This window comes from Anolis sagrei, chromosome 11 (genome assembly GCF_037176765.1).
Source record: "Anolis sagrei isolate rAnoSag1 chromosome 11, rAnoSag1.mat, whole genome shotgun sequence".
NCBI classification, from domain to species: Eukaryota; Metazoa; Chordata; class Lepidosauria; order Squamata; family Dactyloidae; genus Anolis; species Anolis sagrei.
The window spans coordinates 26,444,058-26,469,695 of NC_090031.1; the positions used below are offsets into that span (position 1 = coordinate 26,444,058).

Genomic DNA, 25,638 nt, shown 5'->3' on the forward strand with positions numbered 1-25,638 from the left:
AGGGGTTCCGACCCCCACGTTGAGGACCCCTGCTCCATGGTCAACCTCCACCAGACGAGTGTCATTGAAGATATAGAGATCCCCAGAGAGATGTTCGCTCCACAAATCCCATGGTTCTTCAGCATGACTACAGTCAACGTCCAACAGATGATCACCATAGAGTCAGAAGATCATACAAGCAAAGATCACCATAGAGTCAGACTAGAGGCCCACGACTCCTTATACACATGGCCAGAAGGGTTATGCACAATATGTTTAATAATGTTGTGCATTAAACAGTTTTCTACACTGAACCACAAGAAGGCAAAGGGTCCAGACTCTCATGTGGATGATTCTGGAGTATTTTGGATTTCAGAGTTCCAAAAAAGAAATACTCAACCTAATAAATTGTCCTAATTGGCCCCATATTCTAGCTCCATTGTTTTTCCTTATTGGGGAAAGGAGTTTCATTGGCATCAACATCAATATTAATACACTTTTTTTGCAGGCAACGATAGGAGCTGCTTCTAAATGTTTACAATAAAGTATTATATATTTGACTTGAGGAGGAGGCTTTGGGGGTGTTCTAATAAAACTGAAAAAAAGCACAGAAAATCTTATTTTGAATGTACATACTTCTAAAATATCCAGTGAGAGTCACAACGAATGTGGGACACCGAGATTAACACTCAGTCCTGGCAATGCAAATTTTTGAAATTTCTCCCCCATCATGTCCTATTTTAAACTGAAGGGTGTGACATCGGAGCTGTCACATTTCCCAAGGCTTTCCCTGTTGCAATCTCCCTTTTGAATTGAAACAAAGGAGAGGGAAGACCGACTCCATACAAGCGAAGATCAATGATTTACTTCGCTTCCACCCCAATCAAAAACTCTTAAAGGATTATTGGCTCACAAGCATAGAGCGAGAAACAGGAGGTGGGGCAAAGAGTGAAAAGCGTGGGTCATGAGTATAAATCATTTTAGATGGATCTCAAAATGCTTTTTTCATATTTCAGATTTGAGGACTTTCAGCTGGAGACATGATGGATCACAAAGGAGAAGTTAGCGATGATCAGCATTGGTAAATGGGATCTCCTGGAATCCCACAGCCTCCCAGAGACAGAACACTATGGATATGCATTTGGAAATGATAGTGGAAACAAATGTTTTTGAGAAAGGAACTGTTCCAAGATAATGAGATGTTCCCATTGGAGGAACTATTGAGAAGCCTAGCAGTGGCTTTGAGGCCATTCTGAAGGTGTGAGGAACCCACAATACGGGTATGGCCAAACCTTTTTCGAGACCACAGAAGTTTCTTTGGAGGACCCAGTTTCTGCTCTTCTTCCTCACAGCCGCTTATCTGATGGCTGGCAGCCTTCTCCTCCTTCAGCGATCCCGCGTGGTCCTCCAGCAAGGCTCTCGTGGGACTTCTGGAAACCAGGCCCTACCAGCCACAGAGATGTTCTCCCCTGCTGGAGATACAGAGACGAGACTGGTACAAAACCCACATTTGATTCCAAAACTCATTGTGAACATGGATATGCTACAGGAGCCAAGGACGGACCAGAAGTATGGGCCACGGTGGCTGATCTCTAGAAACTCTGAACTGAGACAACTGAGAAGGAGATGGTTTCTTCGGTTTGTGAATGAGCAAGAGCCAATGCAAGGTGCAGGGGACAAAGTGCCCAAACACACACGGGAGAACAAAGGTAAGTCTTGACCCAACTATACCACACTGATGCCAACTTACCACTGTTCAGCAGGATGTGCGTGATCACCTCTAGGGCCAGTCCAGGACATTTCTGGCCTGGACTATTTGCAGATTTGACAGTCAATGTAGTCTAGGGGTGTGCAAGATGCCAACAAACCATGCCGCTTTCGATCCTGTTGACCCCTTTCCATTTATCGGGAAAATCCCGAAATCGGGAGGGGGAAAATACCATTACGTAATTTGGCAGCCAGAAGTTTTGTTTATGTTCTGGAAAGTAAAATAAAAAGGACTATAGGGAGATATTAACTTCTTCTTCTTCTTCTTCTTCTTCTTCTTTTTATTATTATTATCTTTATTTGTACCCCACTAGCATCTCCCGAAGGACTCGATGTGGCTTACAAAGGCCAAGGCCTCAAAACACAACCTAACAATACAAAACCTAAAGCAAATTAAAAACAGTTAAAGCAATATTAAACAACAAGCAATAAACAATACATCAAGACACTATAAAACTAGGCCGGGCCAGAGTAGTGGGTACAGGATTAAAAGTGCTGATATGACAGGTGATATGTAAGGATTATAGGGTAAGTGCAGTGTGCAGTGTGCAGCAATCTTAATAAAGTGCTTCTGGGACTTGTTATTGGAGTTTCCTATTCTGGAAAGACACATCGGAACAGCCAGGTCTTCAAGTTCTTTCTAAAGACTGCCAATGTAAGATCTTTTGGGAGGGTGTTCCAGAGTCGGGGGCCACCACAGAAAAGGCCCTGTCACGCATCCCCACCAACCGCGCCTACGACGCAGGTGGAATCACGAGCAGGGCCTCTCTGGATGAACGAAGTGAGCGCATGGGTTCATAAACGGAGATGCGGTCATGCAGGTAGGATGGTCCCAAACCGTTTAGGGCTTTGTAGGTAAGCACCTGCACCTTAAATTGGGCTCGGAAAATAAACGGCAGCCAGTGGAGCTCCTTGAACAGGAGGGTTGACCTCTCTCTGTAAGGAGCACCAGTTAACATCCTGGCTGCTGCCCGTTGGACCAGTTGGAATTTCCGAGCCATTTTCAAGGGCAGCGCCCCGTAGAGCGCATTACAGTAGTCCAATCTAGAGGTGACCAAGGCATGGACCACCCCAGCCAGATCAGCCTTCGCGAGGTATGGTCGTAGTTGGCACACGAGTCTCAATTACCGGACACCGCCGATGCCTGAGCCTCAAGCGTAAGTGATTAATCCAAGAGGACTCCCAAACTGCGGATCTGTGGCTTCAGGGGGAGTGTAACCCCGTCCAACACAGGTTGCCACCCTATACCCCGATCCGGTTTGCGATTGACCAGGAGGACCTCTGTCTTGTTGGGATTGATCTTCAGCTTGTTCTTCCTCATCCAGATAGACACAGCGGCCAGGCACTCGTCCAGCACATAAAATTAACATAACAACATAAGCATAAAATTATCACAATAACATACACATATATAAAATAATCCTGCCTGTTCAGAGCAATTAAAAAGCTAGTGCCAAGGCTAGTGCAAATTCAAGATATGAGGGGACCGGAATAATGGAGGAGCTCACCCTAGACCCACTTTGCAAAAATACACATGATTTGTTTTCTTTTTCTGATTGGCTCTGGTAGGGATAATGGGGAAAAAACTGTGTATGGTTGCTCTTGTCAATCACGGAGCAACTAAATCTCCCGAATGTAGCCTAAAGATCTGGTGCCATGTGGTCTGTTTTAGCTGAGCCTTTGGTTCCCTCCCACCCAGTTCGTTTTTGGAGGTCTGACTGCTGGATCGATGAATTTTGCCAAATCCTGTATTGTGAAATGGAATCATGTACACCCCTAGTACATATTCTCCTATGGAAGCCTTGACCCTTCCATCCCTAGTATTCAAAATATGCTTGTTATCATGGGCAGATTGGAATAGATAAATCCATAAAAACAACTTGCCCAACTAACCATTTAGTAATTTTGTAAAGGGGGAAAATAACCCGGTGGAAGAGAGGCAGTCCGAAAACAAAGAAACCTGCATTGTATACACACTACCCCCCTCTTCTTAATGAGTTATTGTGGGTGTCTGTTCACACTTTGTGAACTCCCTAATTGCACGTTCACAAAATTACCAGTGTTAACATCTTCGGGAGCAACATAGCATTCACCTTGTTTCAACATCTTAATTCCACAGTTCGGGCTTTTCTTCCTACATCATTGAACCTCCCTCCCTGCATTTTAAAACGTGAGTGAGGTTGTAAATTTTCATCCCCAAATTTGCACAATTGGGAGGAATCCTGTCAAAGGACAGAATAGGTTTCCTGGAATGTCCTATATTTATGTAGTTTTGTGTGTTAACCCTGGAGACAGAGTGGGATATGGTGCCTTGGAGACTGGTGGAGTCTCCTTCTCTGGACGTTGATGAACAGAGATTGGATGTCCATCTATTGGGAGGCCATATCTGTGTTCACGATGAGCATATCCATATCACTATGAGGTCTCTTCTAAATCTCTGGTTCTTTGATTCTATCAAATGCCTTCAAAATTATTTAGATCTCATCTCCCATCTCCCCAAGCCAATGGTGAAGTGGGATAAGACCTATCACCAAAATGTAAGGAATATATAAGTTCAAGGGCAAATACTGGGCCGGGCTTTAGCACAGCTGGTAAATCACCAGCAATAATAAGATCTACCCACTGAAAGTTTGAAGCCCTGAATTGGTGTGAGCGCCCGACTGTCAGCCCAGCTCACTGTTTACCTAAGCAAAAACAGTTTGAGTTGTATGTAGAGAAATTAGGTACCACTAAACAAGCGGGGGAGGTATTTTACGACACCATAAAAATCAGAAAATGCCCAATGATCAAAAGGAAGGAGGAAGTCCTGATGGCTCATCCTTATAGAGGATGGTGTGACAGCAACCCCTGTGGCTGGATTTGAGCACAACTTCCAAGGTGCCAAAAAACTGGATGTCGACACAACATACCTCCTTTTTTTTGTCTGCCTCTTTCTTGTCTGTCCAAAATGGCACTGAATGTTTGCCGTGTATGTGTACTGTGATCCTCCCTGAATCCCCTTGGGGAGATAGGGCGGAATATAAATAAAGTGTTGTTATTATTATTATTTGAAACACAACAAGATGAGTCCACAGCAGACACTTTGCTGGCTGTTATGTTGGATCACACGTCGGACCCTTCCAAGTGTCTAGGACTGTGTGATGTATTAGCGAATAATTTGTGCAGATCCAAGCAGGGTGGCCTTTTGTAGCTGGCAGATGGTAATTTTGTCAGTGCCGATTGTGTTTAAGTGCAGGCCAAGGTCTTTAGGCACTGCATCCAGTGTGCCGATCACCACTGGGACCACCTTGACTGGCTTGTGCCAGAGTCTTTGCAGTTCGATCTTTAAATCCTCATATCGTGTCAGCTTTTCCAGTTGCTTCTCTTCAATCCTGCTGTCACCTGGGATTGCAACATTGACAATCCTTACTTTGTTTTTTTAATATGATTATTATGATTATTATGATTATTATTATATTGCCTAATGCTGTGATCAGAATTCATAATGAAAGCATGGATTTGGGAACAGCAGTAAACCTGATTTCCTCCTCGAAATATGAGCACTTTGCACAGTGCAAAATTCAGCATTGTTTGATAAAGTCCAAAAATGAGCCAGCGGCTCTGTGTCTTGTTGCCTTTCATCCAGCCCTTAACAGGAAGATGTTCTCCTCCCATGCCCTTGCTTCTGGAAACGGACGCTACTGCTGTTACCTGAGCAAAAGCGCTTGCCACTCTTTATAAAGGAATGCCTTGGATTTTTATACTATCTGTAATATTCTTATGTACTCAAGGTACTTATATTGGCTGCTTCGATGACGATCCCAGAGAGAAGATGATGAAAGGTGCTGTGTTTTACGACTTGAGGAAAATGACAATTTCCCACTGTCAGGAAGCTTGTGCCGAGAGGTAAATAAAATGGTGTATTTTGCTTTCTTTTGTTCTTTTCATCTCCGGTGTTCAAATATGAAAGCATGAATGAATCTGTGTCTGGATCACATCGGTTTTCTACGTATTTCTATGTCTGTTTCATGAAATTTCTACATTGGACAGCACACTTTTGATAGGAGAGGGGGGAAAATCATCCATCCCAATATACCACACTCTTGACAGGTAGATTTTTGTATCCAGCTTCCCTTCATACGAGGGTTAAATGAAAAGTAATGCCTCCACCTTCATAACTCCTCAACAGTTGGCAGTACTGGTATGCGGCAGGTACTGGCTTGTTCAGTAGACTCTCCTCTACAGTTTCATTTTGGCAGGAAGCCTTAGCATTAAACAGATGTGTTGTTAAAGTGCAAAGTTGTGTTGTTAAAGTGCATTGACCGACCTGTGCAGACAGTCGGTCAATGCGACGTAAGCAACATGCAGTCATTGAATTCTTGACAGCAGAAGGTGTCACTTCAACATCTTTAAACTTACTCGCCCAATGACACACAGTATTCACATCAACACAATCACCATAAACAGCTTGCATTCTCTGATGAATCTCCTTTGGGGTGACACCTTCTGCTATCAAGAATTCAATGACTGCACGTTGCTTAAGTTGCATTGACCAACCATCTGCGCAGGCTTCCATACTTTGCACTTTAACAACACAACCATTCAATGCTAAGGATTCCCACCAAAATGGAACTGTAGAGGAGAGTCTACTGAACAAGCCAGTACCTGCCGCATACCAGTACTGCCATTTGTTGAGCATTTACGAAGGTGGAGGCATTACTTTACATTCAGCCCTCGTACAATGACTTATGTACACAGTTCAAGACTTTAGGTTGAATTGTTTTAAGAAAATGTGTGTATACGGTCAACTTATTTGTTTGTTCAAGCTTTTTAAAAATGGAAGAGGGACCCACGCTTGAGGAGAAGGGTTAAGGTGTACCTAGTAGGACAAGATTAGGAAAGATCAGCATTCAAGACTTGCGTCAACAAATGGGATCTTGTGAGTTTTCTTTGAGTATAATCTATTTTAGAGGATTGAGAGAGAGAGAGGATACAGAAGATCCATATGTGCTGCTTCTGAAATGAAAGTCAACAGTATCTCTTTTTCTGCTTTGGTGTGTCCAGCTCAATGAGATAATTGACAAGCTGGCAAGCATCCAGAGAAGGGCAGCCAACACTCTCAAAGATCTGGAAACCAATGAAAACAATGAAATTGCCTCAAGGCTAGTGACAAATTTGTTGGATCACTTATTCTTCAGAGAGCGACTTCCAACAAATGTTCATGTTGGTGTCCAAACTGTCTACTAGGGTTGTGCTTTTGGGGTAAACCTTGACCTGTTTTGTGTCCCAGCTTTCGGTGGGGGCCCCAAAATTGGGAGGGCGGATATTTGTTTTTGCTCTGGGGTGCCGAAAGATCTGTTTTCTATCAGCTCATTATGGTTGGGGGGGGGGGGGGTGTCTGAGGTTCCCCTTCCCTTCATATTAGGCATTTAATCTGTTTTACTCTAGAGGAGAGGCACTCAACTGCAGGCAGGCAGGTACTTTAAGGAGGCTTCTTACCTGTTTCGTACTCCAGAGAACTTGGCTGCAGGCAGGCGGATGCGTTTCCTGGGCCTGCTGCATGCCACATGCGCTTTCCATGACAAGGAGGCATTGGGCAAGTCACACACACACTTCCTTTCCAATGCAAGGAGACTACTCTCACTGGGATTGGCTCCCACTTGCTTTCATGTGGGGAGGGGGTTTCCCATTATGTGCTCCTGAAGGTAACGAAAGTAATGAAAGAATGGATGAAACAAAAGAAAACAGTTCCGCGTACAACCCTACTCTCTACCTGAGAGGAGACTGCATCAGTTCTGAAAATTCAAGATCTAAGATGGTCTTGACTGAGTTTTTTGTTTTTACTTTTTCAAGGTCTTATACATATGCTGGCTTAGAGTATGGAGCCGAATGCTATTGCGGAAATAAGTTACCCGTGACTGTTGCAAAGCAGGAAGAGTGCAACAATGAATGCAAAGGGGAGAAAGGAACAGTCTGTGGAGGTGTCAATCGGCTCTCCGTTTACCGTGTGGAAGAGTCGTGGAGTGGGCCAAAACAACGTAAGTGATGTAAGAGTTTATATTTTGAGCAGGTATGATAAGTAGGATGCATGGTTCCATAGTATACTTATTTATTTTATAATTTATTTAAAATTGTAATATCCCGATCTTCTCAACTTCCATGGAGGGACTTCAGTGGTTCCCAACCTTTTTTTGACCAGGGACCACTTGACCAGGGACCAGTTAACCAGGGACTACTTTGACCAGGGACTACTTTGGCCAGGGACCACTCTCCAACATTAGTATCAAAAGAGTTACGAATCAGTTTTTGGTCAACTTTAGATTCGGTTTGGTCATTTGGTTATGCTGATTCAGAAAATTGCATTGGGTACACCACATCAACTCTAGCTTCTGATACAGAACATATGCCATCCAGTAGTCACCATCTGCTTGCCTGTTGCAACCCAGAGCAGGAAACGAAACCATAAGATAAAAATCTACCACACTTGACTGTGGGAAAAAACAATCCTTTTTTATTGATGAAAAATGGTTACAAAATAGAGGAAAATGCAAAGTCAAAAAGCCACAGTAAAATTCAGCAGTCAGGAATATCCATGAATTAGATCAAAATTCCAAAAGCAACACTGTAAAAATCTGGCACCTGTTAGCAATTCACTAACCGTACTTGGAGCACTAGAAGCCTCTTGGAATGTAGGCCACGGGAAACAGGGAAATCTTCCATGGTAATGCCTCAGTCTAAACGATGCCTGATCTAATGAGACAACCCGGCGAGAGGCACTTAAAACTGAAGAAACTGTTTCGTGACACGCCTCCAGGCTTTGAAGCCTGAGCTTCCTTTCCCCTTAATCTGCTTGACCTTCGCAGACTCTGCGATTCACTCCTGTTTTTCCAAATCTGTCCTTTTCTATCCTCATTAAGGAAGCCAGGTGTTAGCTCCTCTGGAGAGCTATCACCGCTTGGCTCTGCGACATTTTCATCAGAATGTGTAGTTTCACTTTCCAAGCCACTGACCTCAGAATCAACATTTTCATTACCATCAGGGAAAAATACATGTTCAGTAGCATCAGGAAATACAATCAGAGAATCAGGTTCAGGTTCAGCAATCAGAGAATCAGATTCAGGTTCACATGAGGGCTGAACCCCAACATTGCCCACAGAAAACCATATTTACTAAGTATCTGCACTATAAAAGAGTTTTGTGAGAGCCGTTGCTTTTGCTGAAACGGTATAGTAATGGCGAGGCTGTGACCACAGGTTGAGAACCACTGGTATACTTCATTTCAAAGTGGACAGAGATGAAGTTTAGCTATTCCTACTTGGATGACACTTTCCTCTTGAGCTACTTTTCCAGTAGGCTACTATGTACGATAGCGGGGGTGGCAACATTCAGTGATTTGCTTTTCCTGCCTCGTGCAATAAAGTCCTCTGAGGAAATGGAAAGCCATAGAAAGGCCCATTTAACAAGGAGTATGCAGTGGGGGGTAGTTCCAGAAGGATTCACACGGGAAGATAGGGAAACAGCATATTGGGAAATTAACCACCTGACTGCACAAGAAAGAAATAGCAAAACAATCCATATAAAACCCCTTCAGCTCTCTGCATCAGCTCACCGCAGCAGTTTTCTTTTCTGCTGCTGGATACTGCTTTCAAGCTTTGAAAAACAGCCATCATGTTTGCATATTTTTTTTGCATAACAACAAAAAAAAGACGTATAATAACACAAAGACACACGGTAGATGTGGATTCAGGGAATGAGAGAAATTGCTTTTGAAAATGGATTTAAGCCTTAGGTGCAAGACATGGTTTCTCAAAACTCATACTGTCATAGTTTTAACAGGGAATAACCCAAAACAACAACAACAACAAAAGAATGACAAAACTGAAATAGCAAATTAGGACACTTCCAATTTTATAATTCTATGACTTTATTTTACTTGGGAGTAACAAAGCAGGAGTGATCCCCAAAATAAGGACAATTGTTATGTACGCAGCACAGTTCTGCAAGATACCCAAATGAATAAATGAAAGGTGCTGAAATACAAATTGGAGTTGGATTCAGCTACAAATGACTTCATCACATTGCAGCAGGGAAATGTTTGGCAGAGTAGAGCTCTGTTTTGAAATGAAATTGATTATTTTCCTACCTTCACCATACTGTTAAATCAACTAGTGTTACTCAGTAGTATTCAGTAGGCCTGGGTAACAACGCAAAAAATTGTTTCTAAAATCGATTTGTATTTGGGGGTTTTTTTTGTTTCGATATTTAAAATAATTACAAAATTTTCCTTTTAAAAAGTTCGATATTTACGAAATTTCGTAAACGGTAAAAAAATAACGAATCGATTTCCGAAACAATAACGAATCGATTCGTTAATGGCGGACGCGACCGCGAAATACGCTAAAAAACCTCCAAAAACTTCTGAAGCTTCCCTCTCCCTCTGTTCTTGACTGTTGGTCTGATATTATAATTTTTTTTCACTAATTAAACCATAAAACTGGCCCAGACATGCGGAAATAATAACGAAACGACCTCAGAACAATAACGAAACGAATACAATAACGAAATACGAAGCATTTACAAAACGTGTTTAAAAATTCGTTTTTTTAAATGATTGCTCCAGAATGGTTCGTTATCGTTTTGTAATTGGAAAAATTAACGAATTATTAACGAATTACGAATTAACGAAACGAAACCGCCCAGGCCTAGTATTCAGTATTCTTTGAGTTTATTTGCCATCACACTCTAAAGATTTGACCATGACCACCATCCCTCCCCGTGTTCTTTGTGGGGGGAAAAACCCGCCTCTCTTTGAAATGTCAGCTGTTAAGTGTCTTCAGTTCCGGAAGCAAGGAAACAAGTAGGGAGGGAAAGCGACAATGCAAGGGCATTCATTCCATACAGTAAATGCGCCAAGAGAAGTCTGTGGACCTTGGGAAACTATAACTCTTAGGAGGACTCCATTGCATGGAGCCATGGCATTTAAAGTGGGGTGCAAGAGTATTCATGCCATAGTGTAAATGCACCAAGAGAAGGGTATGGACCTTGGGAAACTATAACTCCTAGGAGGACTCCATTGCACGGAGCCATGGCATTTAAAGTGGGGTGCAAGAGTATTCATGCCATAGTGTAAATGCACCAAGAGAAGGGTACGGACCTTGGGAAACTATAACTCCTAGGAGGACTCCATTGCATGGAGCCATGGCATTTAAAGTGGGGTGCAAGAGTATTCATGCCATAGTGTAAATGCACCAAGAGAAGGGACCTTGGGAAACTTTAACTCCCAGGCATTTAAAGTGGGGTGCAAGGGTATTCGCTCCATACTGTAAATGCATCAAGAGAAGGGTGCAAAATAATAATAATATTCACATTTAGAATGAGTACCGACTGCTTTTACTCTCCAGTTCATGTGTACCCAGAGATTGACTTGTCTCCTCTCACAATTTTCCCTCTCACAAATTAGGGAAATGTTTCCTTTTAAAACTGAAAGCAATGAATGCCATCACATTACAGAATTGGCCAAACATTGGGATCATTACCAAAAATCCGCTTCCTCGGTGCTTAAAATATGCAAAGAATGCTCTAGCTTACACTTGAACCCAAACTAATGTGATGAACACACTGGCTTACCACATTTTAAGTGTAGCACTCAGTGGAATTTAGTAAATGTGATGAAGTTGAAAGACAGATAGTCTGTTGTGTTGTTAGCCCATCGTATCAGATCACGAATATAATATTGTCTGTGAGTGTAAAAGTCCCAGCTCTCTTTTGATTTGAAAATAAACATTGCAAGGGAAGCTTTTTGAACCCGTTTGCCAAGCGTTACAATAATTGGTGCACACAATCTCCAGTGATATGTGTGTCCTCCTGTTTTTGCCTCGTCAGTGGGGGAAGCAGATGCAATCGTGCTTATTTTGTGCTTCTGTTCCGGTCGGCCCTTGCAGAACAAATCATGTGGAAGTGTCAATACTCCATCGCTGGGTTTCTTGGGTTCCCATGGTTACTGTGTTCCCAGCTGCGCTTTCTGGTCCTGCGCATGAACTCGCACACATTCTGGAAGCACACACTTGATCTCTGCATCTTGACAGCAGCATATCCTGCCAACGATTCAAACTCGTAGGGATTTTACTGAACACACAAAAGTGCAAGGAGACAAACAATTACGTCGGAGATCGGCAAACAATACTGGAGAGCTTCGGAGAAGGAATCAGTTATTCATCAGTGGCAAATGTCTTTTGTGACAGACACAAAACAAATCAAGTCGGAAGGGAAAATATCACAATCACAATAATTTTATTGATTAGCCCTTAGGCCGTATCACAATACCAAACCAAACAACAAGGCTTGGTAAGACTTGATTGCACTCTATGCAGTAAGTTAAAGTAAGACACTTAATACAGTAAATAAATATGATAACACTGAGTATATATATCATATTTCCTTATCACCCCCTATAGTTTACTCCAATCAGCCTCACATACAGTAGTCTCGCTTATCCAACGTTCATTCACCCAACGTTCTATATTATCCAACGCAGTCTGCCTCCCAGCTGTTTCAATATATTACTATATTAATATATCACAGCTGTTTCAATATATTACTATTATTTATTACTTATTATTATTTAGAAGTTTTGTATACTGGTCTTCTCACCTCGAATGAGGGACTCAGGCCGGTTCACAATATGTGTTCAAATACAATAATATATAAAAACAACACAATGCATCATCATTACAGATTAAAATACAATAAAAACATCATCATCACATTACCCAAGCCAAGTTGTCAATACAGTCACAGTCACAGTTCATCATCCTCCTTCCATGTGGACGAAGGTTATAGAATCAGTCCTCAAATGCCACGTTCCAAAGCCAGGTCTTTATTAGTTTCCTGAAGGTCAGGAGGGAGGGAGCATATCTGATCTCTAGTGGGAGGGAGTTCCAAAGCCGAGGAGCCACCACCGAGAAGGCCCTGTCCCTCATCCCCACCAAATGCGATTGCGAAGGTGGTGGGACCGAGAGCAGGCCCCCCCCCCCCAGAAGATCTTAATAACCTTGATGGTTCATCGGACAAGTAAATTGGGCCGGAGTTGTTTAGGCATATATAGGCATGTTTAGGTGCTAAATTCGTAAATGCTAGGCATGGATAGAGCCGGATTACTTGTTACTCGTAATAATTTCGTTAAAGTTGCCTTTTTGAAAGCAATTAAAAAAATGATTTCAAAGACACTATTGCGCTACCGTATCTGCCGTTAACGAAGTAATTCTGAAATTTCAGAAAATTCCAAATTTGTTTTCAGAAAAATTCAGAATTCAACCACCAGTGCTCCCTACATTCGAAATGAATTTTGAACCTTTTTTATCTAGTAAAGTCTAGTAAAGTCTAGTAAATACAATAATGACTACACAGTGTTACTGTGTATTGAGCTGCTTTTTCAGTCGATTTGTTGTAAAACATGATGTTTTGGTGCTTAATTTGTAAAATCATAACGTAATTTGATGTTCAATAGGCTTTTCCTTAATCTCTCCTTATTATCCAACATTTTTGCTTCTCCAACGCCCTGCCAGCCCATTTATGTTGGAGAAGCGAGACTCTACTGTATGTGATTCTCAAATGTATTATTCTCCTTAAACACAGAGCTGTTTTATGTGTTATTTTTGGGTCTTGGCCACACATAAAATATGTTGTTCTGATGTGAGATTCCCAATGAATTGTCCATTTGATACACGGATCAAGGTAGAAGTCTCTCACTTTTTGATATAATTTACAATAAAATAATATGTGTGTGTTATATCCTCAATTATATCAAACATCGGCAAATAATAATAATAATAATAATAATAATAATAATAATACTTTATTATTACGTCAGGAGAGAATGTCTCTAGACGACGGCCATACAGCCCAAAAAAATCTACAACAACCCAGTGATTCCGGCCATGAAAGCCTTCGACAATACAATACTTTATTTATATTCCGTTCTATCTCCACAAAGGGACTCAGTACGGATTCCAATCATAAAAGGCAAACATTCAATGCCCAAATACAACAACAATACATCCATGCGAACAAAATGTATACAACCCAACATATAAATACGAATTATAACTTAACAAACTAAAATTAAATAAAAAGCACAGCCTGTTATAACAGGCACAAGACAAAACATCAAACAACAAATGCAAACAATCATTTCCTATTTTTAGGGGAGCAAATCGATTAATCATTGCTCAAGATATCTATTGAGCTGGTGGGGTGAGTAGGGCATCGATAGGGATGGCAACTATTAATCAGAGGTATAATGGTAGTATTACCAACTACTGTTCCTCCTCCTTGTAAGCCAATAAGCAAAGATATGTCTTCAGAGCTTCTGTAAGAGCATCTGAGAAGGAATCAGTTATTCATCAATGACAGACGGTCTGATAGATACAAAACAAATCAAGTTGGAGGGGAAAATATCATTGATATGGTGCACAAAGTGGAATGTGATTGAGTGCACCAGCAATGGACCTTGATACTGGTATTCTCCTGTAGTTCTTGTCTGGGTGGCTGTGAAGATACTGTCCAGTAGGCTTGGGTAACCACGGAAAAATTTGGTTCTAAACTCGTTTCGTTTTTAGGGGGGCCCTTGCATTTCGTTTTTTTAAAGAATTCCGAAATTTTCCTTTTAAAAAGTTCAAAATATACGAAATTTCGTAAAATTACGAATCGATTCGTTAATGGCGGACAAGATTGCGCAATATGCTAAAAAACCCTCCAAATGGGACAGGGGGAACTTCTGAAGCTTCCCTCTCCCTCTGTTGTTGACTGTTGGTGTGATAATTTATTTTTTATCACTGATAAAACAAACAACAACTATAAAACTTGCACCAGACATACAGAAATAATTACGAAACAATTACGAAACAATTACGAAACAATTTTGAACCAATTACGAAACAATTACGAAACAATACGAAATAAATTGGAAAAATTGTTTCGATTTTTAATTACTCCTCACAGTAGTACTGCATGGCTCAATATTGGATCGTAAGCTATTTTAAATACGAATTAATAACGAATTACGAAATTAACGAACGAAACCGCCCAAGCCTACTGTCCAGTTTTGGGCATATCTACACTGACCACTTAATGTGGATTGTAGAAACTTGAAAATGAGGTGTTCAAATGAACACACAGTGTAATGCATTACAGTTGAGTCTCGCTTATCCAACCTTCTCTCATCCAACGTTCTGTATTATCCAACGCAGTCTGCCTCCTGTCCAGATCCACAGCTGTTTCAATACATTGCAATGTTTTGGTGCTAAATTTGTAAATACAGTAATTACTACATAACGTTACCATGTACTGAAAGTACAAGACCCAAATAACCCCCCCCCCTCCATATGTGGCAATAGACACTTTGTCAGCTTATTAGCCTTCTGCCTGAACTATCTTGTGAAAGTTGTTGATTGCACATGTTTCTTAGGTGCTAACCACAGACAATACAGACCCTTAGTGGAAGCTCTTTTCTAAATACAGAGGGGATACATTTTTAATAGGGCTGGGCGGTTTCGTTTCGTTAATTCGTAATTCATTAATAATTCGTTAATTTTTTCAATTACAAAACGATAATGAACCATTCTGGAGCAATTATTAAAAAAAACGAATTTTCAAAAACGTTTTGTAAATGCTTCGTATTTTGATATTGTATTCCTTTCGTTATTGTTTTGAGGTCGTTTCGTTATTATTTCCGCATGTCTGGGCCAGTTTTATGGTTTAATTAGTGAAAAAAAATTATAATATCACACCAACAGTCAACAACAGAGGGAGAGGGAAGCTTCAGAAGGTTTTGGAGGTTTTTTAGCGTATTTCGCGGTCGCGTCCGCCATTAACGAATCAATTCGTTATTGTTTCGGAAATCGATTCGTTAATTTTTTACCATTTACGAAATTTCGTAAATATCGAACTTTTTAAAAGGAAAATTTTGTAATTATTTTAAATATCGAAACAAAAAAAAACCCCCAAATACAAATCGATTTTAGAAACAAATTTTTCCGTTGTTACCCAGGCCTAATTTTTAATGTTGCTTTCTCTAGTTTCATGATTATTGCCCTATCAGTGTGGACCTGCTTTTGGCTGATGTGATAGGATTGTTGTTGTTGTTGTTGTTGTTGTTGTGGTGGTGGTGTGCTTTCAAGTAGTTTCAGACTTACGTTGACCCTGAGCGAGGGTCGGGTAAATGACCTTGGAGGCCGTATCTGGCCCGCGGGACTTAGTTTGAGGCCCTCTGCTCTACTGTATATAGAGACCTTAAACCATGATTAGCAAAATCGCAGGATATGCTGAAATAGATGTGTATCAGTTCACCTTATTGCATGGCAAGTTGATCAAAGGATGTGCACTCCGGCAATTTGCTTATGCACATCAGAGAGTTGAAAAACTCCTGAATCCTCCATGTCCAAAGCTATGAAGCCTTGACGAAGGCCTATGTGTCCTCAGCTCTCTGATGGACACAATATAAATCGGGTTGAACGCTCAAAAGTGGCAATAATCTCCCTTGCTTGGAGAAAGAACGAAGACAAAAACGTGCTGTAGGGAGAGCTCTGATGAAACACACACACACACATATCGGAATGGGGTCCCCTGAAGGTGCTTCATGACTGATTGAAATTCCATTTCTTTCTCAGTGCAAATCATGGGAAGATTTGCAGATTTTTATCAAACGCATTCAGAAGCTTGCGGGGAAAAATCAGAAGGAAAGTGGAGGTGGACGGGTGCCTTCAAAAGGAATCCAAGACATGAAAAGAGTTGCATTACCTGCCAGTGTAGGAGGATTTAATTCTAACCCTTGGGTGCAAACATCACTCAGTAACAGGCAGGGTCCCGCTAGAAGGCATGTCATCGTTTTAGCGTGGGAGCATGTTAAGCATATTTCGCCCTTTCTCACCTGATTATTGTTTGTGATGTCCAATTTCTCTTTCTTTCTCTCTGATTAATATTACTCACCGTGATCGTGAAAGGCTACCGGCACACGGGTGCTGTTTCTCAAGAGAAACCTATTTCCTATCCCCACAGGGCGACATGCAATCTATCGAGGATGTTTTAGAGCACCAGAAAATGTGACAAACATCCTGCCTGCTGTTTTAATACACTCAAATTTGACAGTAGAGATGTGCTCGGGATTTTGCTCCAAGAAGGTAAGGCACACTTGCTTTCTCCTTTTAGTGTCATCCCAAATGAAGGGGATGTTGTTGGACTACAGCACCAATCATACCCAACAGAGGCTGATGGGAGTTGTAGTCCAGTAGTACACATTCTCCATCCCTTTCCCTAAGTTGTGTTGGAACATTGCCCTCCAGAATCCATGTTCTAGATCAGGGGTGTCAAACCCATTTTCATCAAGGGCCACATCAGCCTTATGGTTGCATTCAAAGGACTGTTGAATGTATGGAAGGCGAATCCATATATATAATTTTGTTTACATTGTGGTTGGTGATCTGCTGGGCCCCCTGATGGCACAGCGGGTTAGACCACTGAGCTGGTGAACTTAATGACGGAAAGGTTGACAGTTCGAATCCTGGGAGCTTGGTGAGCACTCACTGTTAGGCCCAGCTTCTGCCAACCTAGCAGTTCGAAAACATGCAAATGTAAGTAGACGAATAGGTACCGCTTGGGCAGGAAGGTAACGCCGATCCAAGCAGTCATGCCGGCCACATGATCTTGGAGATGTCTATGGACAATGCCAGCTCTTCGGTTTAGAAATGGAGATGAGTACCAACCCCCAGAGTCAGATATGACTGAACTTAATGTCAAGGGGAAAACGTTTACCTTTACCTTTACCATGCTATTGAATGACAACCCCCATCACTTTTGATTATCCGTTAGACTGATTGTGGATAATGGTTTTATACTAGCCATCCCCTGCCACACGTTGCTGTGGCAGAACCTGTGTATATGTGCTTTGTGTGTGTATATATTTGTGTATATGTCTATATATGTGTATTTGCGTGTGTATATATATGTGTGTGTGTGTGGTTTTGCACATGCATTGTAATGTATATTTTTTATTTTTAAGATTCTTCTGCTGTGTTTTTTAGTGTTTTTATGAGTGATGGTTACTTGTTGGCCTGATAGGTGTCTTGTGTCCAAATTTGGTGTCAATTCGTCCTGTGGTATTTGGGTTATGTTAATCCCAAAAACTAACATTACATTTTTATTTATATAGATACTAGCTGTACCTGCCATGTGTTGCTGTGGCCAATCTTCACTCCATTTTTTTTCTCCTTCTTTCCCTCCTTCTTTTGCTCCCTCTTTTCTTCCTTCCTTCCTTCTCCACTTTTTTCCTTCCTCCCCCTTTTTCTTTCCCTTTTCTCTTCCTCTTCTTTCTTCCTTCTCCACCTCTTTCTTTTCTTCCTTCTTCCTTTCCTTTCTTTCCCTCCCCTTTTCTCTCCTTCTTTCTTTATTCATTTCTTTCTTGTTCTCCTTCCTTCCCTCTCTCTTTACTTCCTTCCCTTTTCTCGGTATCGTCATTTAGCTTTCCCTCATTTAGTTTTTTGGGGTTTTAAGTCCTTTCCACTCTTTTTTTGGGGGGAAGGGGTTATGAGTGATGGTCACTCGTTGGTCTGTTAGGGGGTGTAGTGTCCAAATTTCATAGCAAACGTTCAATGCCATTGTACAATTTACAAACAAAGACAGACAGCACATAGGCAGAGGCAAGGCTTCCCTTTTTTCATTTCTGGCATCTGGAGGCTGTTCTCGGTCATGGAGAAGTGCTATTTTTCTATTTTTCCACGCTGAGGAACCTGTTGTCCTTCCTGAATTGCCAGTATGTCTTCAGGGACGCCTTTTACCTCCTTGCAAAGCGGTACCTATTTATCTACTCACATTACTGTTTTCGAACTGCTAGGTAAGCAGAAGCTAGGGTTGATGGCGGGAGCTCACTCCACATGCCACTTGAAATGCCAACCTTTCTGTCGGCAAGATTTTCTGAAGCTGACGGTTTTTAACCCGCTGTGCTAACTGCGGATGTGTGTCAATACCACAGCATTCAGCATTCTCCTTAAAATAGACTTCTAAATGTAACCAACTGGAGCATCCTTCTTGACTAAAAGTCCTACCGCTTTTTCCCTTTCTGCCATCATTTTCATCAGAAGAGAAAAACAGAAGGGAATGGTTTGAACCCAGTGTGTTGACACCTATTTAATGTCTTGTCACGCTGCTGGAACATTGGGAGAGAGCCTTGGGGACTCTCCATAAATTACCTCATTAGGAGTGGATCATTACATTTTGTCCAACGGAGCTCCTGCTCACGGCTGGAGAACAGCATTCGAGCTCTTTCACATGGCATATCCATGAGCATCACAGTTGCTTCTCCTTTGATCAGACACTTTTTGAGGGGACATTGTGGCATATATAGGAGACAACAGGCTGCAATTATTTTCTTTCTGCATTCCTTATTCAGTAAAAAAAAAAACCCAAAATACCAAGTTTCCATAGTATATGTAGGAACACATATTACAGTCATCCCGAATTTTCAAACTGGATAGTTAGTTAGGTGATTCCTCGTAGTTTGAGTAGGATTGTCATCCAAGATTGGTGCACTGGTGGTGGATCCGTAGGTGACTGTGGAGCCCTATTCTTGATCTGCATCTTCTCCTGCAGTCAGAGCATTGGTTTCCAGGTGAAAGGCGGTCCCAGTTGGGGTTGGCTTGACGCGCCTTCCTCTTGGCACGTTTCTTCCTTTAGCCCTCCATTCGTGCCTCTTCATATTCTACAGCACTGGTGGTTGCAACTGACCTCCAGCTGGAGCAATCAAAGGCCAGGGCTTGCCAGTTCTCAGTGTCTATGCCAGAGTTTTTAAGGTTGGTTTTAGGCCGATCTTTAAATCTCTTTTCCTGCCCACCAACATTCTGCTTTCCATTCTTGAGTTTGAAATAGAGCAACTGCTTTGGGAGACTGGGAGACGGTGGTCGGGCATCCGGACAATGTGGCTGGTCCAGCTGAGTTGATGGCGGAGGACCATCGCTTCAATGCTGGTGGTCTTTGCTTCTTCCAGCATGCTGACATTTCCCCGCCTGTCTTCCCAAGAGATTTGCAGGATTTTTCGGAGGCAACGCTGTTGGAATTGTTCCGTGTGATGTCTGTCGACAGTCCACGTCTCGCAGGCGTATAGCAGAGTTTGGAGGACAATAGCTTGATAAACAAGCCCCTTGGTATCCCTATGGATGTCCTGGTCCTCAAACACTCTGTGCTTCATTTGGAAAAATGCTGCACTTGCAGAGCTCAGGTGGTGTTGTATTTCAGTGTCAATGTTGACTTTTGTGGACAGATGGCTGCCAAGGTAGCGGAAATGGTCCACGTTTTCTAATGTAACACCATTAAGCTGTATTTCTGGCATTGGAGAGGGATTGGCTGGTGACCGCTGGAAGAGCATTTTGGTTTTCTCAATGTTCAATGACAGGCCGAGCTTCTTGTATGCTTCTGCAAAGGTATCAAACTGGATGTATCCCAATGATAAATGGGAGAATATGTTTGTAGTGTAATGTAAAATAAATCACGTGTACTTCACGTTTCATCAGTCCACATACTGCCTTGCCAGAGAAAGAAAATATGCCACACAGATTAACAACATATGTACTATGTGATCAGTTGCATCAACTCACATAATGTCCTTCTTATGAGAGATTTAAAATGGCCTTTCCTTATCCATGTGGATAAACTCCTTCAGCAGCTCATGAAGCAAGAGTGCATTCCTAACTCTGTCTCTCTCTCCTTCGGTCTTCTTCTCTCTGAGCACTTGCATAGCGCAAGCCTGAACAAAAATGTAACAGTAACCAAAAGTCCCAGACTCAGCTAATTCCTTGGGTGTAGCCCAACCAATCAGCTTCGTGCATCTTATTTTACAGTTAACACATACATACTGGTCTTTTACATGTTCCAACAATTTTTACCCCTCAATATAGTATGGGAAGGCAAAAATCATGTAATGTCAACCAGTTGATTTTCAAAGGGTTGTTGAATGTGGATTGTCCTGGTTTTCTTGACTGAGTATTCTTCTTCACTAGGAATTCCCTTTGGCAGTTCTCAGAGGATCTCAGTGTCACTGTGGCTTCCCTACCATTCATTTCCCATTACGCAACAACTCAGATAAGTCACTGTGTATCCCATCACAAAACACCAGCAGTGCGGCTGAAAAGTCGAAAGGAAAGGACTATTGGCTGGTCTATCAAACTCCCGTACAAGGTAACAGACCTATGGAATGAGTGCATATATCTTCTGCCCACACCTGAGATAAAGTGTGCATCTATGTTGCAGAATTAATGCAGTTTGAGACTACTTTAATTCCCATGGACATTTCTAGGGGGATTTCTTGAGAGCCAAAACAGGTCTGATGTTACCTGACATCCTTTGTGTCCTATTGAGAGATCACTCTAAATCAGTGTTTTTCAACCTGGGGGTCAGGACCCCTGGGGGGTCATGAGGGGGTGTCAGAAGGGTCGCCAAAGACCATCAGAAAACACAGTATTTTCTGTTGGTCATGGGGATTCCGAGTGGGATGTTTGGCCCAATTCTGTCATTGGTGGGGTTCAGCATGCTCGTTGATTGTAGGAGAAAATCTATTTTCCCCAAACTCCACCAGTGTTTACATTTTGGCATATTGAGTATTTGTGCCAAGTTTGGTCCAGATGCATCATTGTTTGAGTCCATAGTGCTCTCTGCATGTAGGTGAACTACTACTCCAAAATCCAAGGTTGATGCCCACCAAATCCTTCTAGCATTTTCTGTTGGTCATGGGAGTTTTGTGTGCCAAGTTTGGTTCAATTCCATCATTGGTGGAGTTCATAATGCCTTTGATTGTAGTTGAACTAGAACTCCAACTCCCAAATGACAAAATCAATCCCCCTCAACCTCACCAGTATTCAAATTGGGCATATCGGGTATTTGTGCCAAATTTGGTCCAATTGTGTATTATTGTGGTTATGATGGAATTTCATCTCCATCTGGTTTTAGATACACGTTGCACCGATCGGAGGTTCCTCCCCACCAAATCCAAAGCGTTTGTTGCTTTGTCGAGCTTTCCCGGAGCTGGAAATACGTGGGCTCGTCACTTGATAGAACACGCCACAGGATTCTACACAGGGAGCTACTACTTTGACGGAACCCTTTACAATAAAGGTCTGATGATGATTGCTTCCTGTCATTACACACATATGAACGCACATAAACCTTCAGAAAACTTAGTCTGAATAGTGAATCAACCAAGAGAGCATCTACAACAGTGGATCCCAACCTTTTTTTTGACCAGGGACCACTTGAACAAGGACCACTTTGACCAGGGACCACTCTCCAAAAATTAGTACCAAAAGGGTTACGAATCAATTTTTGGACAACTTTACGCTGACCCTCACACTGAGGCCTTCTCACACTGAGGGCTTTCTCAGACAGTCCTTTTTCCCAATGAGGCCTTCTCCCACTGAGGCCTTTCTCCCATTGAGGCATTTCAACCACTGAGGCCTTCTCCCACTGATGCTCTCTCAGACTAGGCCTTTCTCCCACTGAGGTGAACTAACATTGAGGCCTACCTAATATACTGGAACTGTATATCCTACGTTTCTCAAAATATGGGATCCAGAGGGGCTTAGAGTTTAGGTTAAAACATAATATAGCTAAAACAATATATGATACAGTTGTTTAAGGAACTACTAAACCAACGGAGAAAATATTATTTTGCCCAGTGTCATCCATTGGGTTTCCATGGCCAACGGGGATGCTGAAATGTCTACATTTCCCTGACCCTCATGTTTTTGAGAACGTATATTGATTCCTTTATGCAGGTTTCAAAGGGGAAAAAGATCACTGGAGAAGTCGGAGAACTGTTTGTGTCAAAACCCACGAAAGTGGCAAAAAAGAGATTGAAATGTTCGATTCAGCCATCTTATTGATACGGAATCCCTACAAGTCACTTGTGGCAGAATTCAATCGAAAATGTGCAGGCCACCTGGGATATGCCACGGACCGGAACTGGAAAAGCAAAGGTAAATAAACTAAATAAATTGTATGCAAAAAATACCAGAGTCAAATAGCTTTATTACAAGAGGAGTTCACAAAGAGGCAATACGGCAGTGTTTCTCAACCTGAGGGTCAGGACCCCTGTGGGGGTTGCAAGGGGGTTTCAGAGGGGTCGCCAAAGACCACCAGAAAACCTATATTTCTGATGGTCTCCGGCAAAAAAGGCTGAAGATCTCTTCCTTTTTGGAAACAGACGGCAAATCCTTCCACCAAAAGCCCTCCTGGCCGGCTTCTCAGCTGACCTCTTAGCCAAGAGAAGGCTGTTTCTGAGACTCCACACAGGGAAGGGAGAGCAAGCATGCTCAGCACATGGCAGCATGGTGTGCACTTAAAGGCGAGGGAGAGTGTGCAAGGCTGGAGGGAGGCTCACATCAGTGAGTCCCTTCAATACATGGAGGTTATGTGTGGGATGTTTGGTCCAATTCTATTGTTGGTGGGGTTCAGGGGTGATAAGGAAATATGATGTACGTACTCAGTTTTATCATATTTTATCATATTTATTTACTGTATTGTTATAAGTGTCTTATTTTAACTTACTACATAGAGCCCAATCAAGTCTTATCAAGCCTTGTTGTTTTATTTGATATTGTGATATGGCCTAAGGGCTAATCAATAAGATTACTACTACTCTTCGACTATAGGTGAACTATAAATCCCAGTAACTACAACTTCCAAATATCAAGGTCTATTTTCCCCAAACTCCACCAGTGTTCACGTTTGGGCATATTTGTGCCATGTTTGGTCGAGATCCATCATTGTTTGAGTCCACAGTGCTCTCTGTGTGTAGGTGAACTACAACTACCAAACTCAAGCTCAATGTGCACCAAACCCTTCTGGTATTTTGTGTTGTTCATGGGAGTTCTGTGTGTCAAGATTGGTTCAATGCAATCATTGGTGGAGCTAAGAATGCTCTTTGATGGTAGGTGAACTATAAATCTCAGCAACTACAACTCCCAAATTACAAAATCAATCGAGACCCCCAACCCCACCAGTATTCAAATGTGACTGTATTGGGTATTTGTGCCAAATTTGGTCCAGTGAATGGAAATACATCCTGCATATCCTATATTTACATTACAATTCATAACAATAGCAACAAACAGCTTCTGCAGTTGGAATTCAACTTGTGGCTTGTCTTCCATTACATGGCCCTCTTGAGCCCAGGGGACTCCTGACAACGTGCAGAGAGCTGGAGGAGTGCCAGTGAGCTATTGCCCCTATTTATTTATTTATTTATTTGCCATATTTATATACCGCCCCTCTCAGCCCAGATGCGACTCAGAGCGGTTCACATTTGGCCACTATTTGGTGCCTCAACAATTATAACAAGTAAAAAGTAAAACAAATCATAAAATATTGTTAAAAACATTAATATAAAATATAAAAATAAAAAACTGTACAAAGCCTTAAAACATTGTGATGAGCGTCTCCATGTCAAGTCATTCTTCAATTGTGTCATCAAGTAGTTCCGTGATTCCATATAACTATGCTGTATTTGGGAAGGCCTGCTCAAAAAAACAGGTTTTCACCTTTCTACAAAAAGTCAGGAGGGAGGGAACCGATCTTATATCTCTAAGTAGGGTACTCCACAGTCAAGGGGCCACTGCCGAGAAGGCCCTGTCTTTCGTCTCTGCCAGACGCATCAGCGAGGAAGGCGGGACTGAGAGCAGGGCCTCCCCAGAAGATCTTAACATCCTAGATGGTTCATAAGGAGAGATATGTTTGGATAGGTAAGTTGGACCGAAACTGTTTGGGGCTTTATAGGCTTAAATTTTGCCCGGAAGCAAACTGGCGGCCAGTGGAGCTGGCGCAACAGAGGAGCGCCGTTCCTGTTAGCAAGCTGGCTGCTGCCTGTTGGACCATTTGCAGCTTCCAGACAGTCTTCAAAGGCAACCCCACATAGAGCGCATTGTAGTAGTCTATACGGGATGTAACCAGAGCAGTCAGCCAGGCAGCCACCGTCCAGCTGCTGGAGAGATTCTGGGCATGGAGTGTAGCCTCAGGCAATGCTGATCCAGCATACTCTCAATCAGTATCACCATTTCTGCCCCATCCAGATGCATCCTCAAAGTAGTGAGCTGCCATGTTTGAACATCAAGTAAATTATCTTCTTTTCTTTCCTATGATGCAGAGTGGCCAGAGTTTGTAAACAGCTACGCTTCGTGGTGGGCCTCCCATGTGCTCGACTGGCTTAAGTACGGCAAAAGCCTCCTCGTCGTTCACTACGAAGATTTAAAACAGGCCCTGATCCCCAAACTGAAAGAAATGGTCGAATTTATGAACATCACCGTGACGGAGGACAGACTGCTCTGCGTCGAAAACAACCGAGACGGAAATTTCAAGCGGTCAGGACCCCGTCCAAAGGCATTTGAACCCTTCACGACGGAAATGAAGGACTTGATCAATCAATATATTGTAACTGTGGACAAAGCCCTCAAGGAGAGAAACTTTGTGGGGTTGCCGAAAGAGTATTTGCCTAGATGATGGCCTGGGGTGGGGATTTCTTTTTTTTTTTCAAAAAATAAAATAAAAATAAATGTCTTAATGAGATGACGCCCTGTGACCAGAATTTGAGAGCAGCGAAAGGCCAGATTTGCACAGAGTCTGCTGATGAATGCAAATTCGCAAGACTTGGATGCTCTTCAGGGGTACTAAGTGCTACAAAAGGCAAGCAATGAAGGATGGAAATTGGGTTATAAACCAAGGCAAAAGCCATTAGCGTCTCTGCCTGTGTGTGTCCGATTCCTTATAAATGGCCACAAATTTTAACACTTTTGCGCTCTGCTAACTCTGGGAAACGGGTGGGCGATGTTCTTTGCTCTCGTCATCACTTCCTATTAACAAGACCTTCACTTGAATCTCGAC

At 42.2% G+C, this 25,638-nt stretch overlaps 1 protein-coding gene across 1 annotated transcript in view; it reads left to right on the top strand.

Annotated features, from left to right (window-relative positions):
- The window catches only part of WSCD1 (WSC domain containing 1), a 43,020-nt gene extending 17,697 nt beyond the window's left edge, over nt 1–25,323 (top strand). Inside the window, exons 2-9 of the mRNA XM_060756948.2 lie at nt 996–1,688; nt 5,517–5,631; nt 7,579–7,763; nt 16,780–16,901; nt 20,769–20,946; nt 21,715–21,879; nt 22,539–22,739; nt 24,905–25,323. Of these exons, the coding sequence (XP_060612931.2) occupies nt 1,262–1,688; nt 5,517–5,631; nt 7,579–7,763; nt 16,780–16,901; nt 20,769–20,946; nt 21,715–21,879; nt 22,539–22,739; nt 24,905–25,257 (1,746 nt within the window). The 5' untranslated portion in view covers nt 996–1,261 and the 3' untranslated portion in view covers nt 25,258–25,323. The remainder of the gene's footprint in view (nt 1–995; nt 1,689–5,516; nt 5,632–7,578; nt 7,764–16,779; nt 16,902–20,768; nt 20,947–21,714; nt 21,880–22,538; nt 22,740–24,904) is intronic.
- The last annotated feature ends 315 nt before the right edge of the window (nt 25,324–25,638 follow it).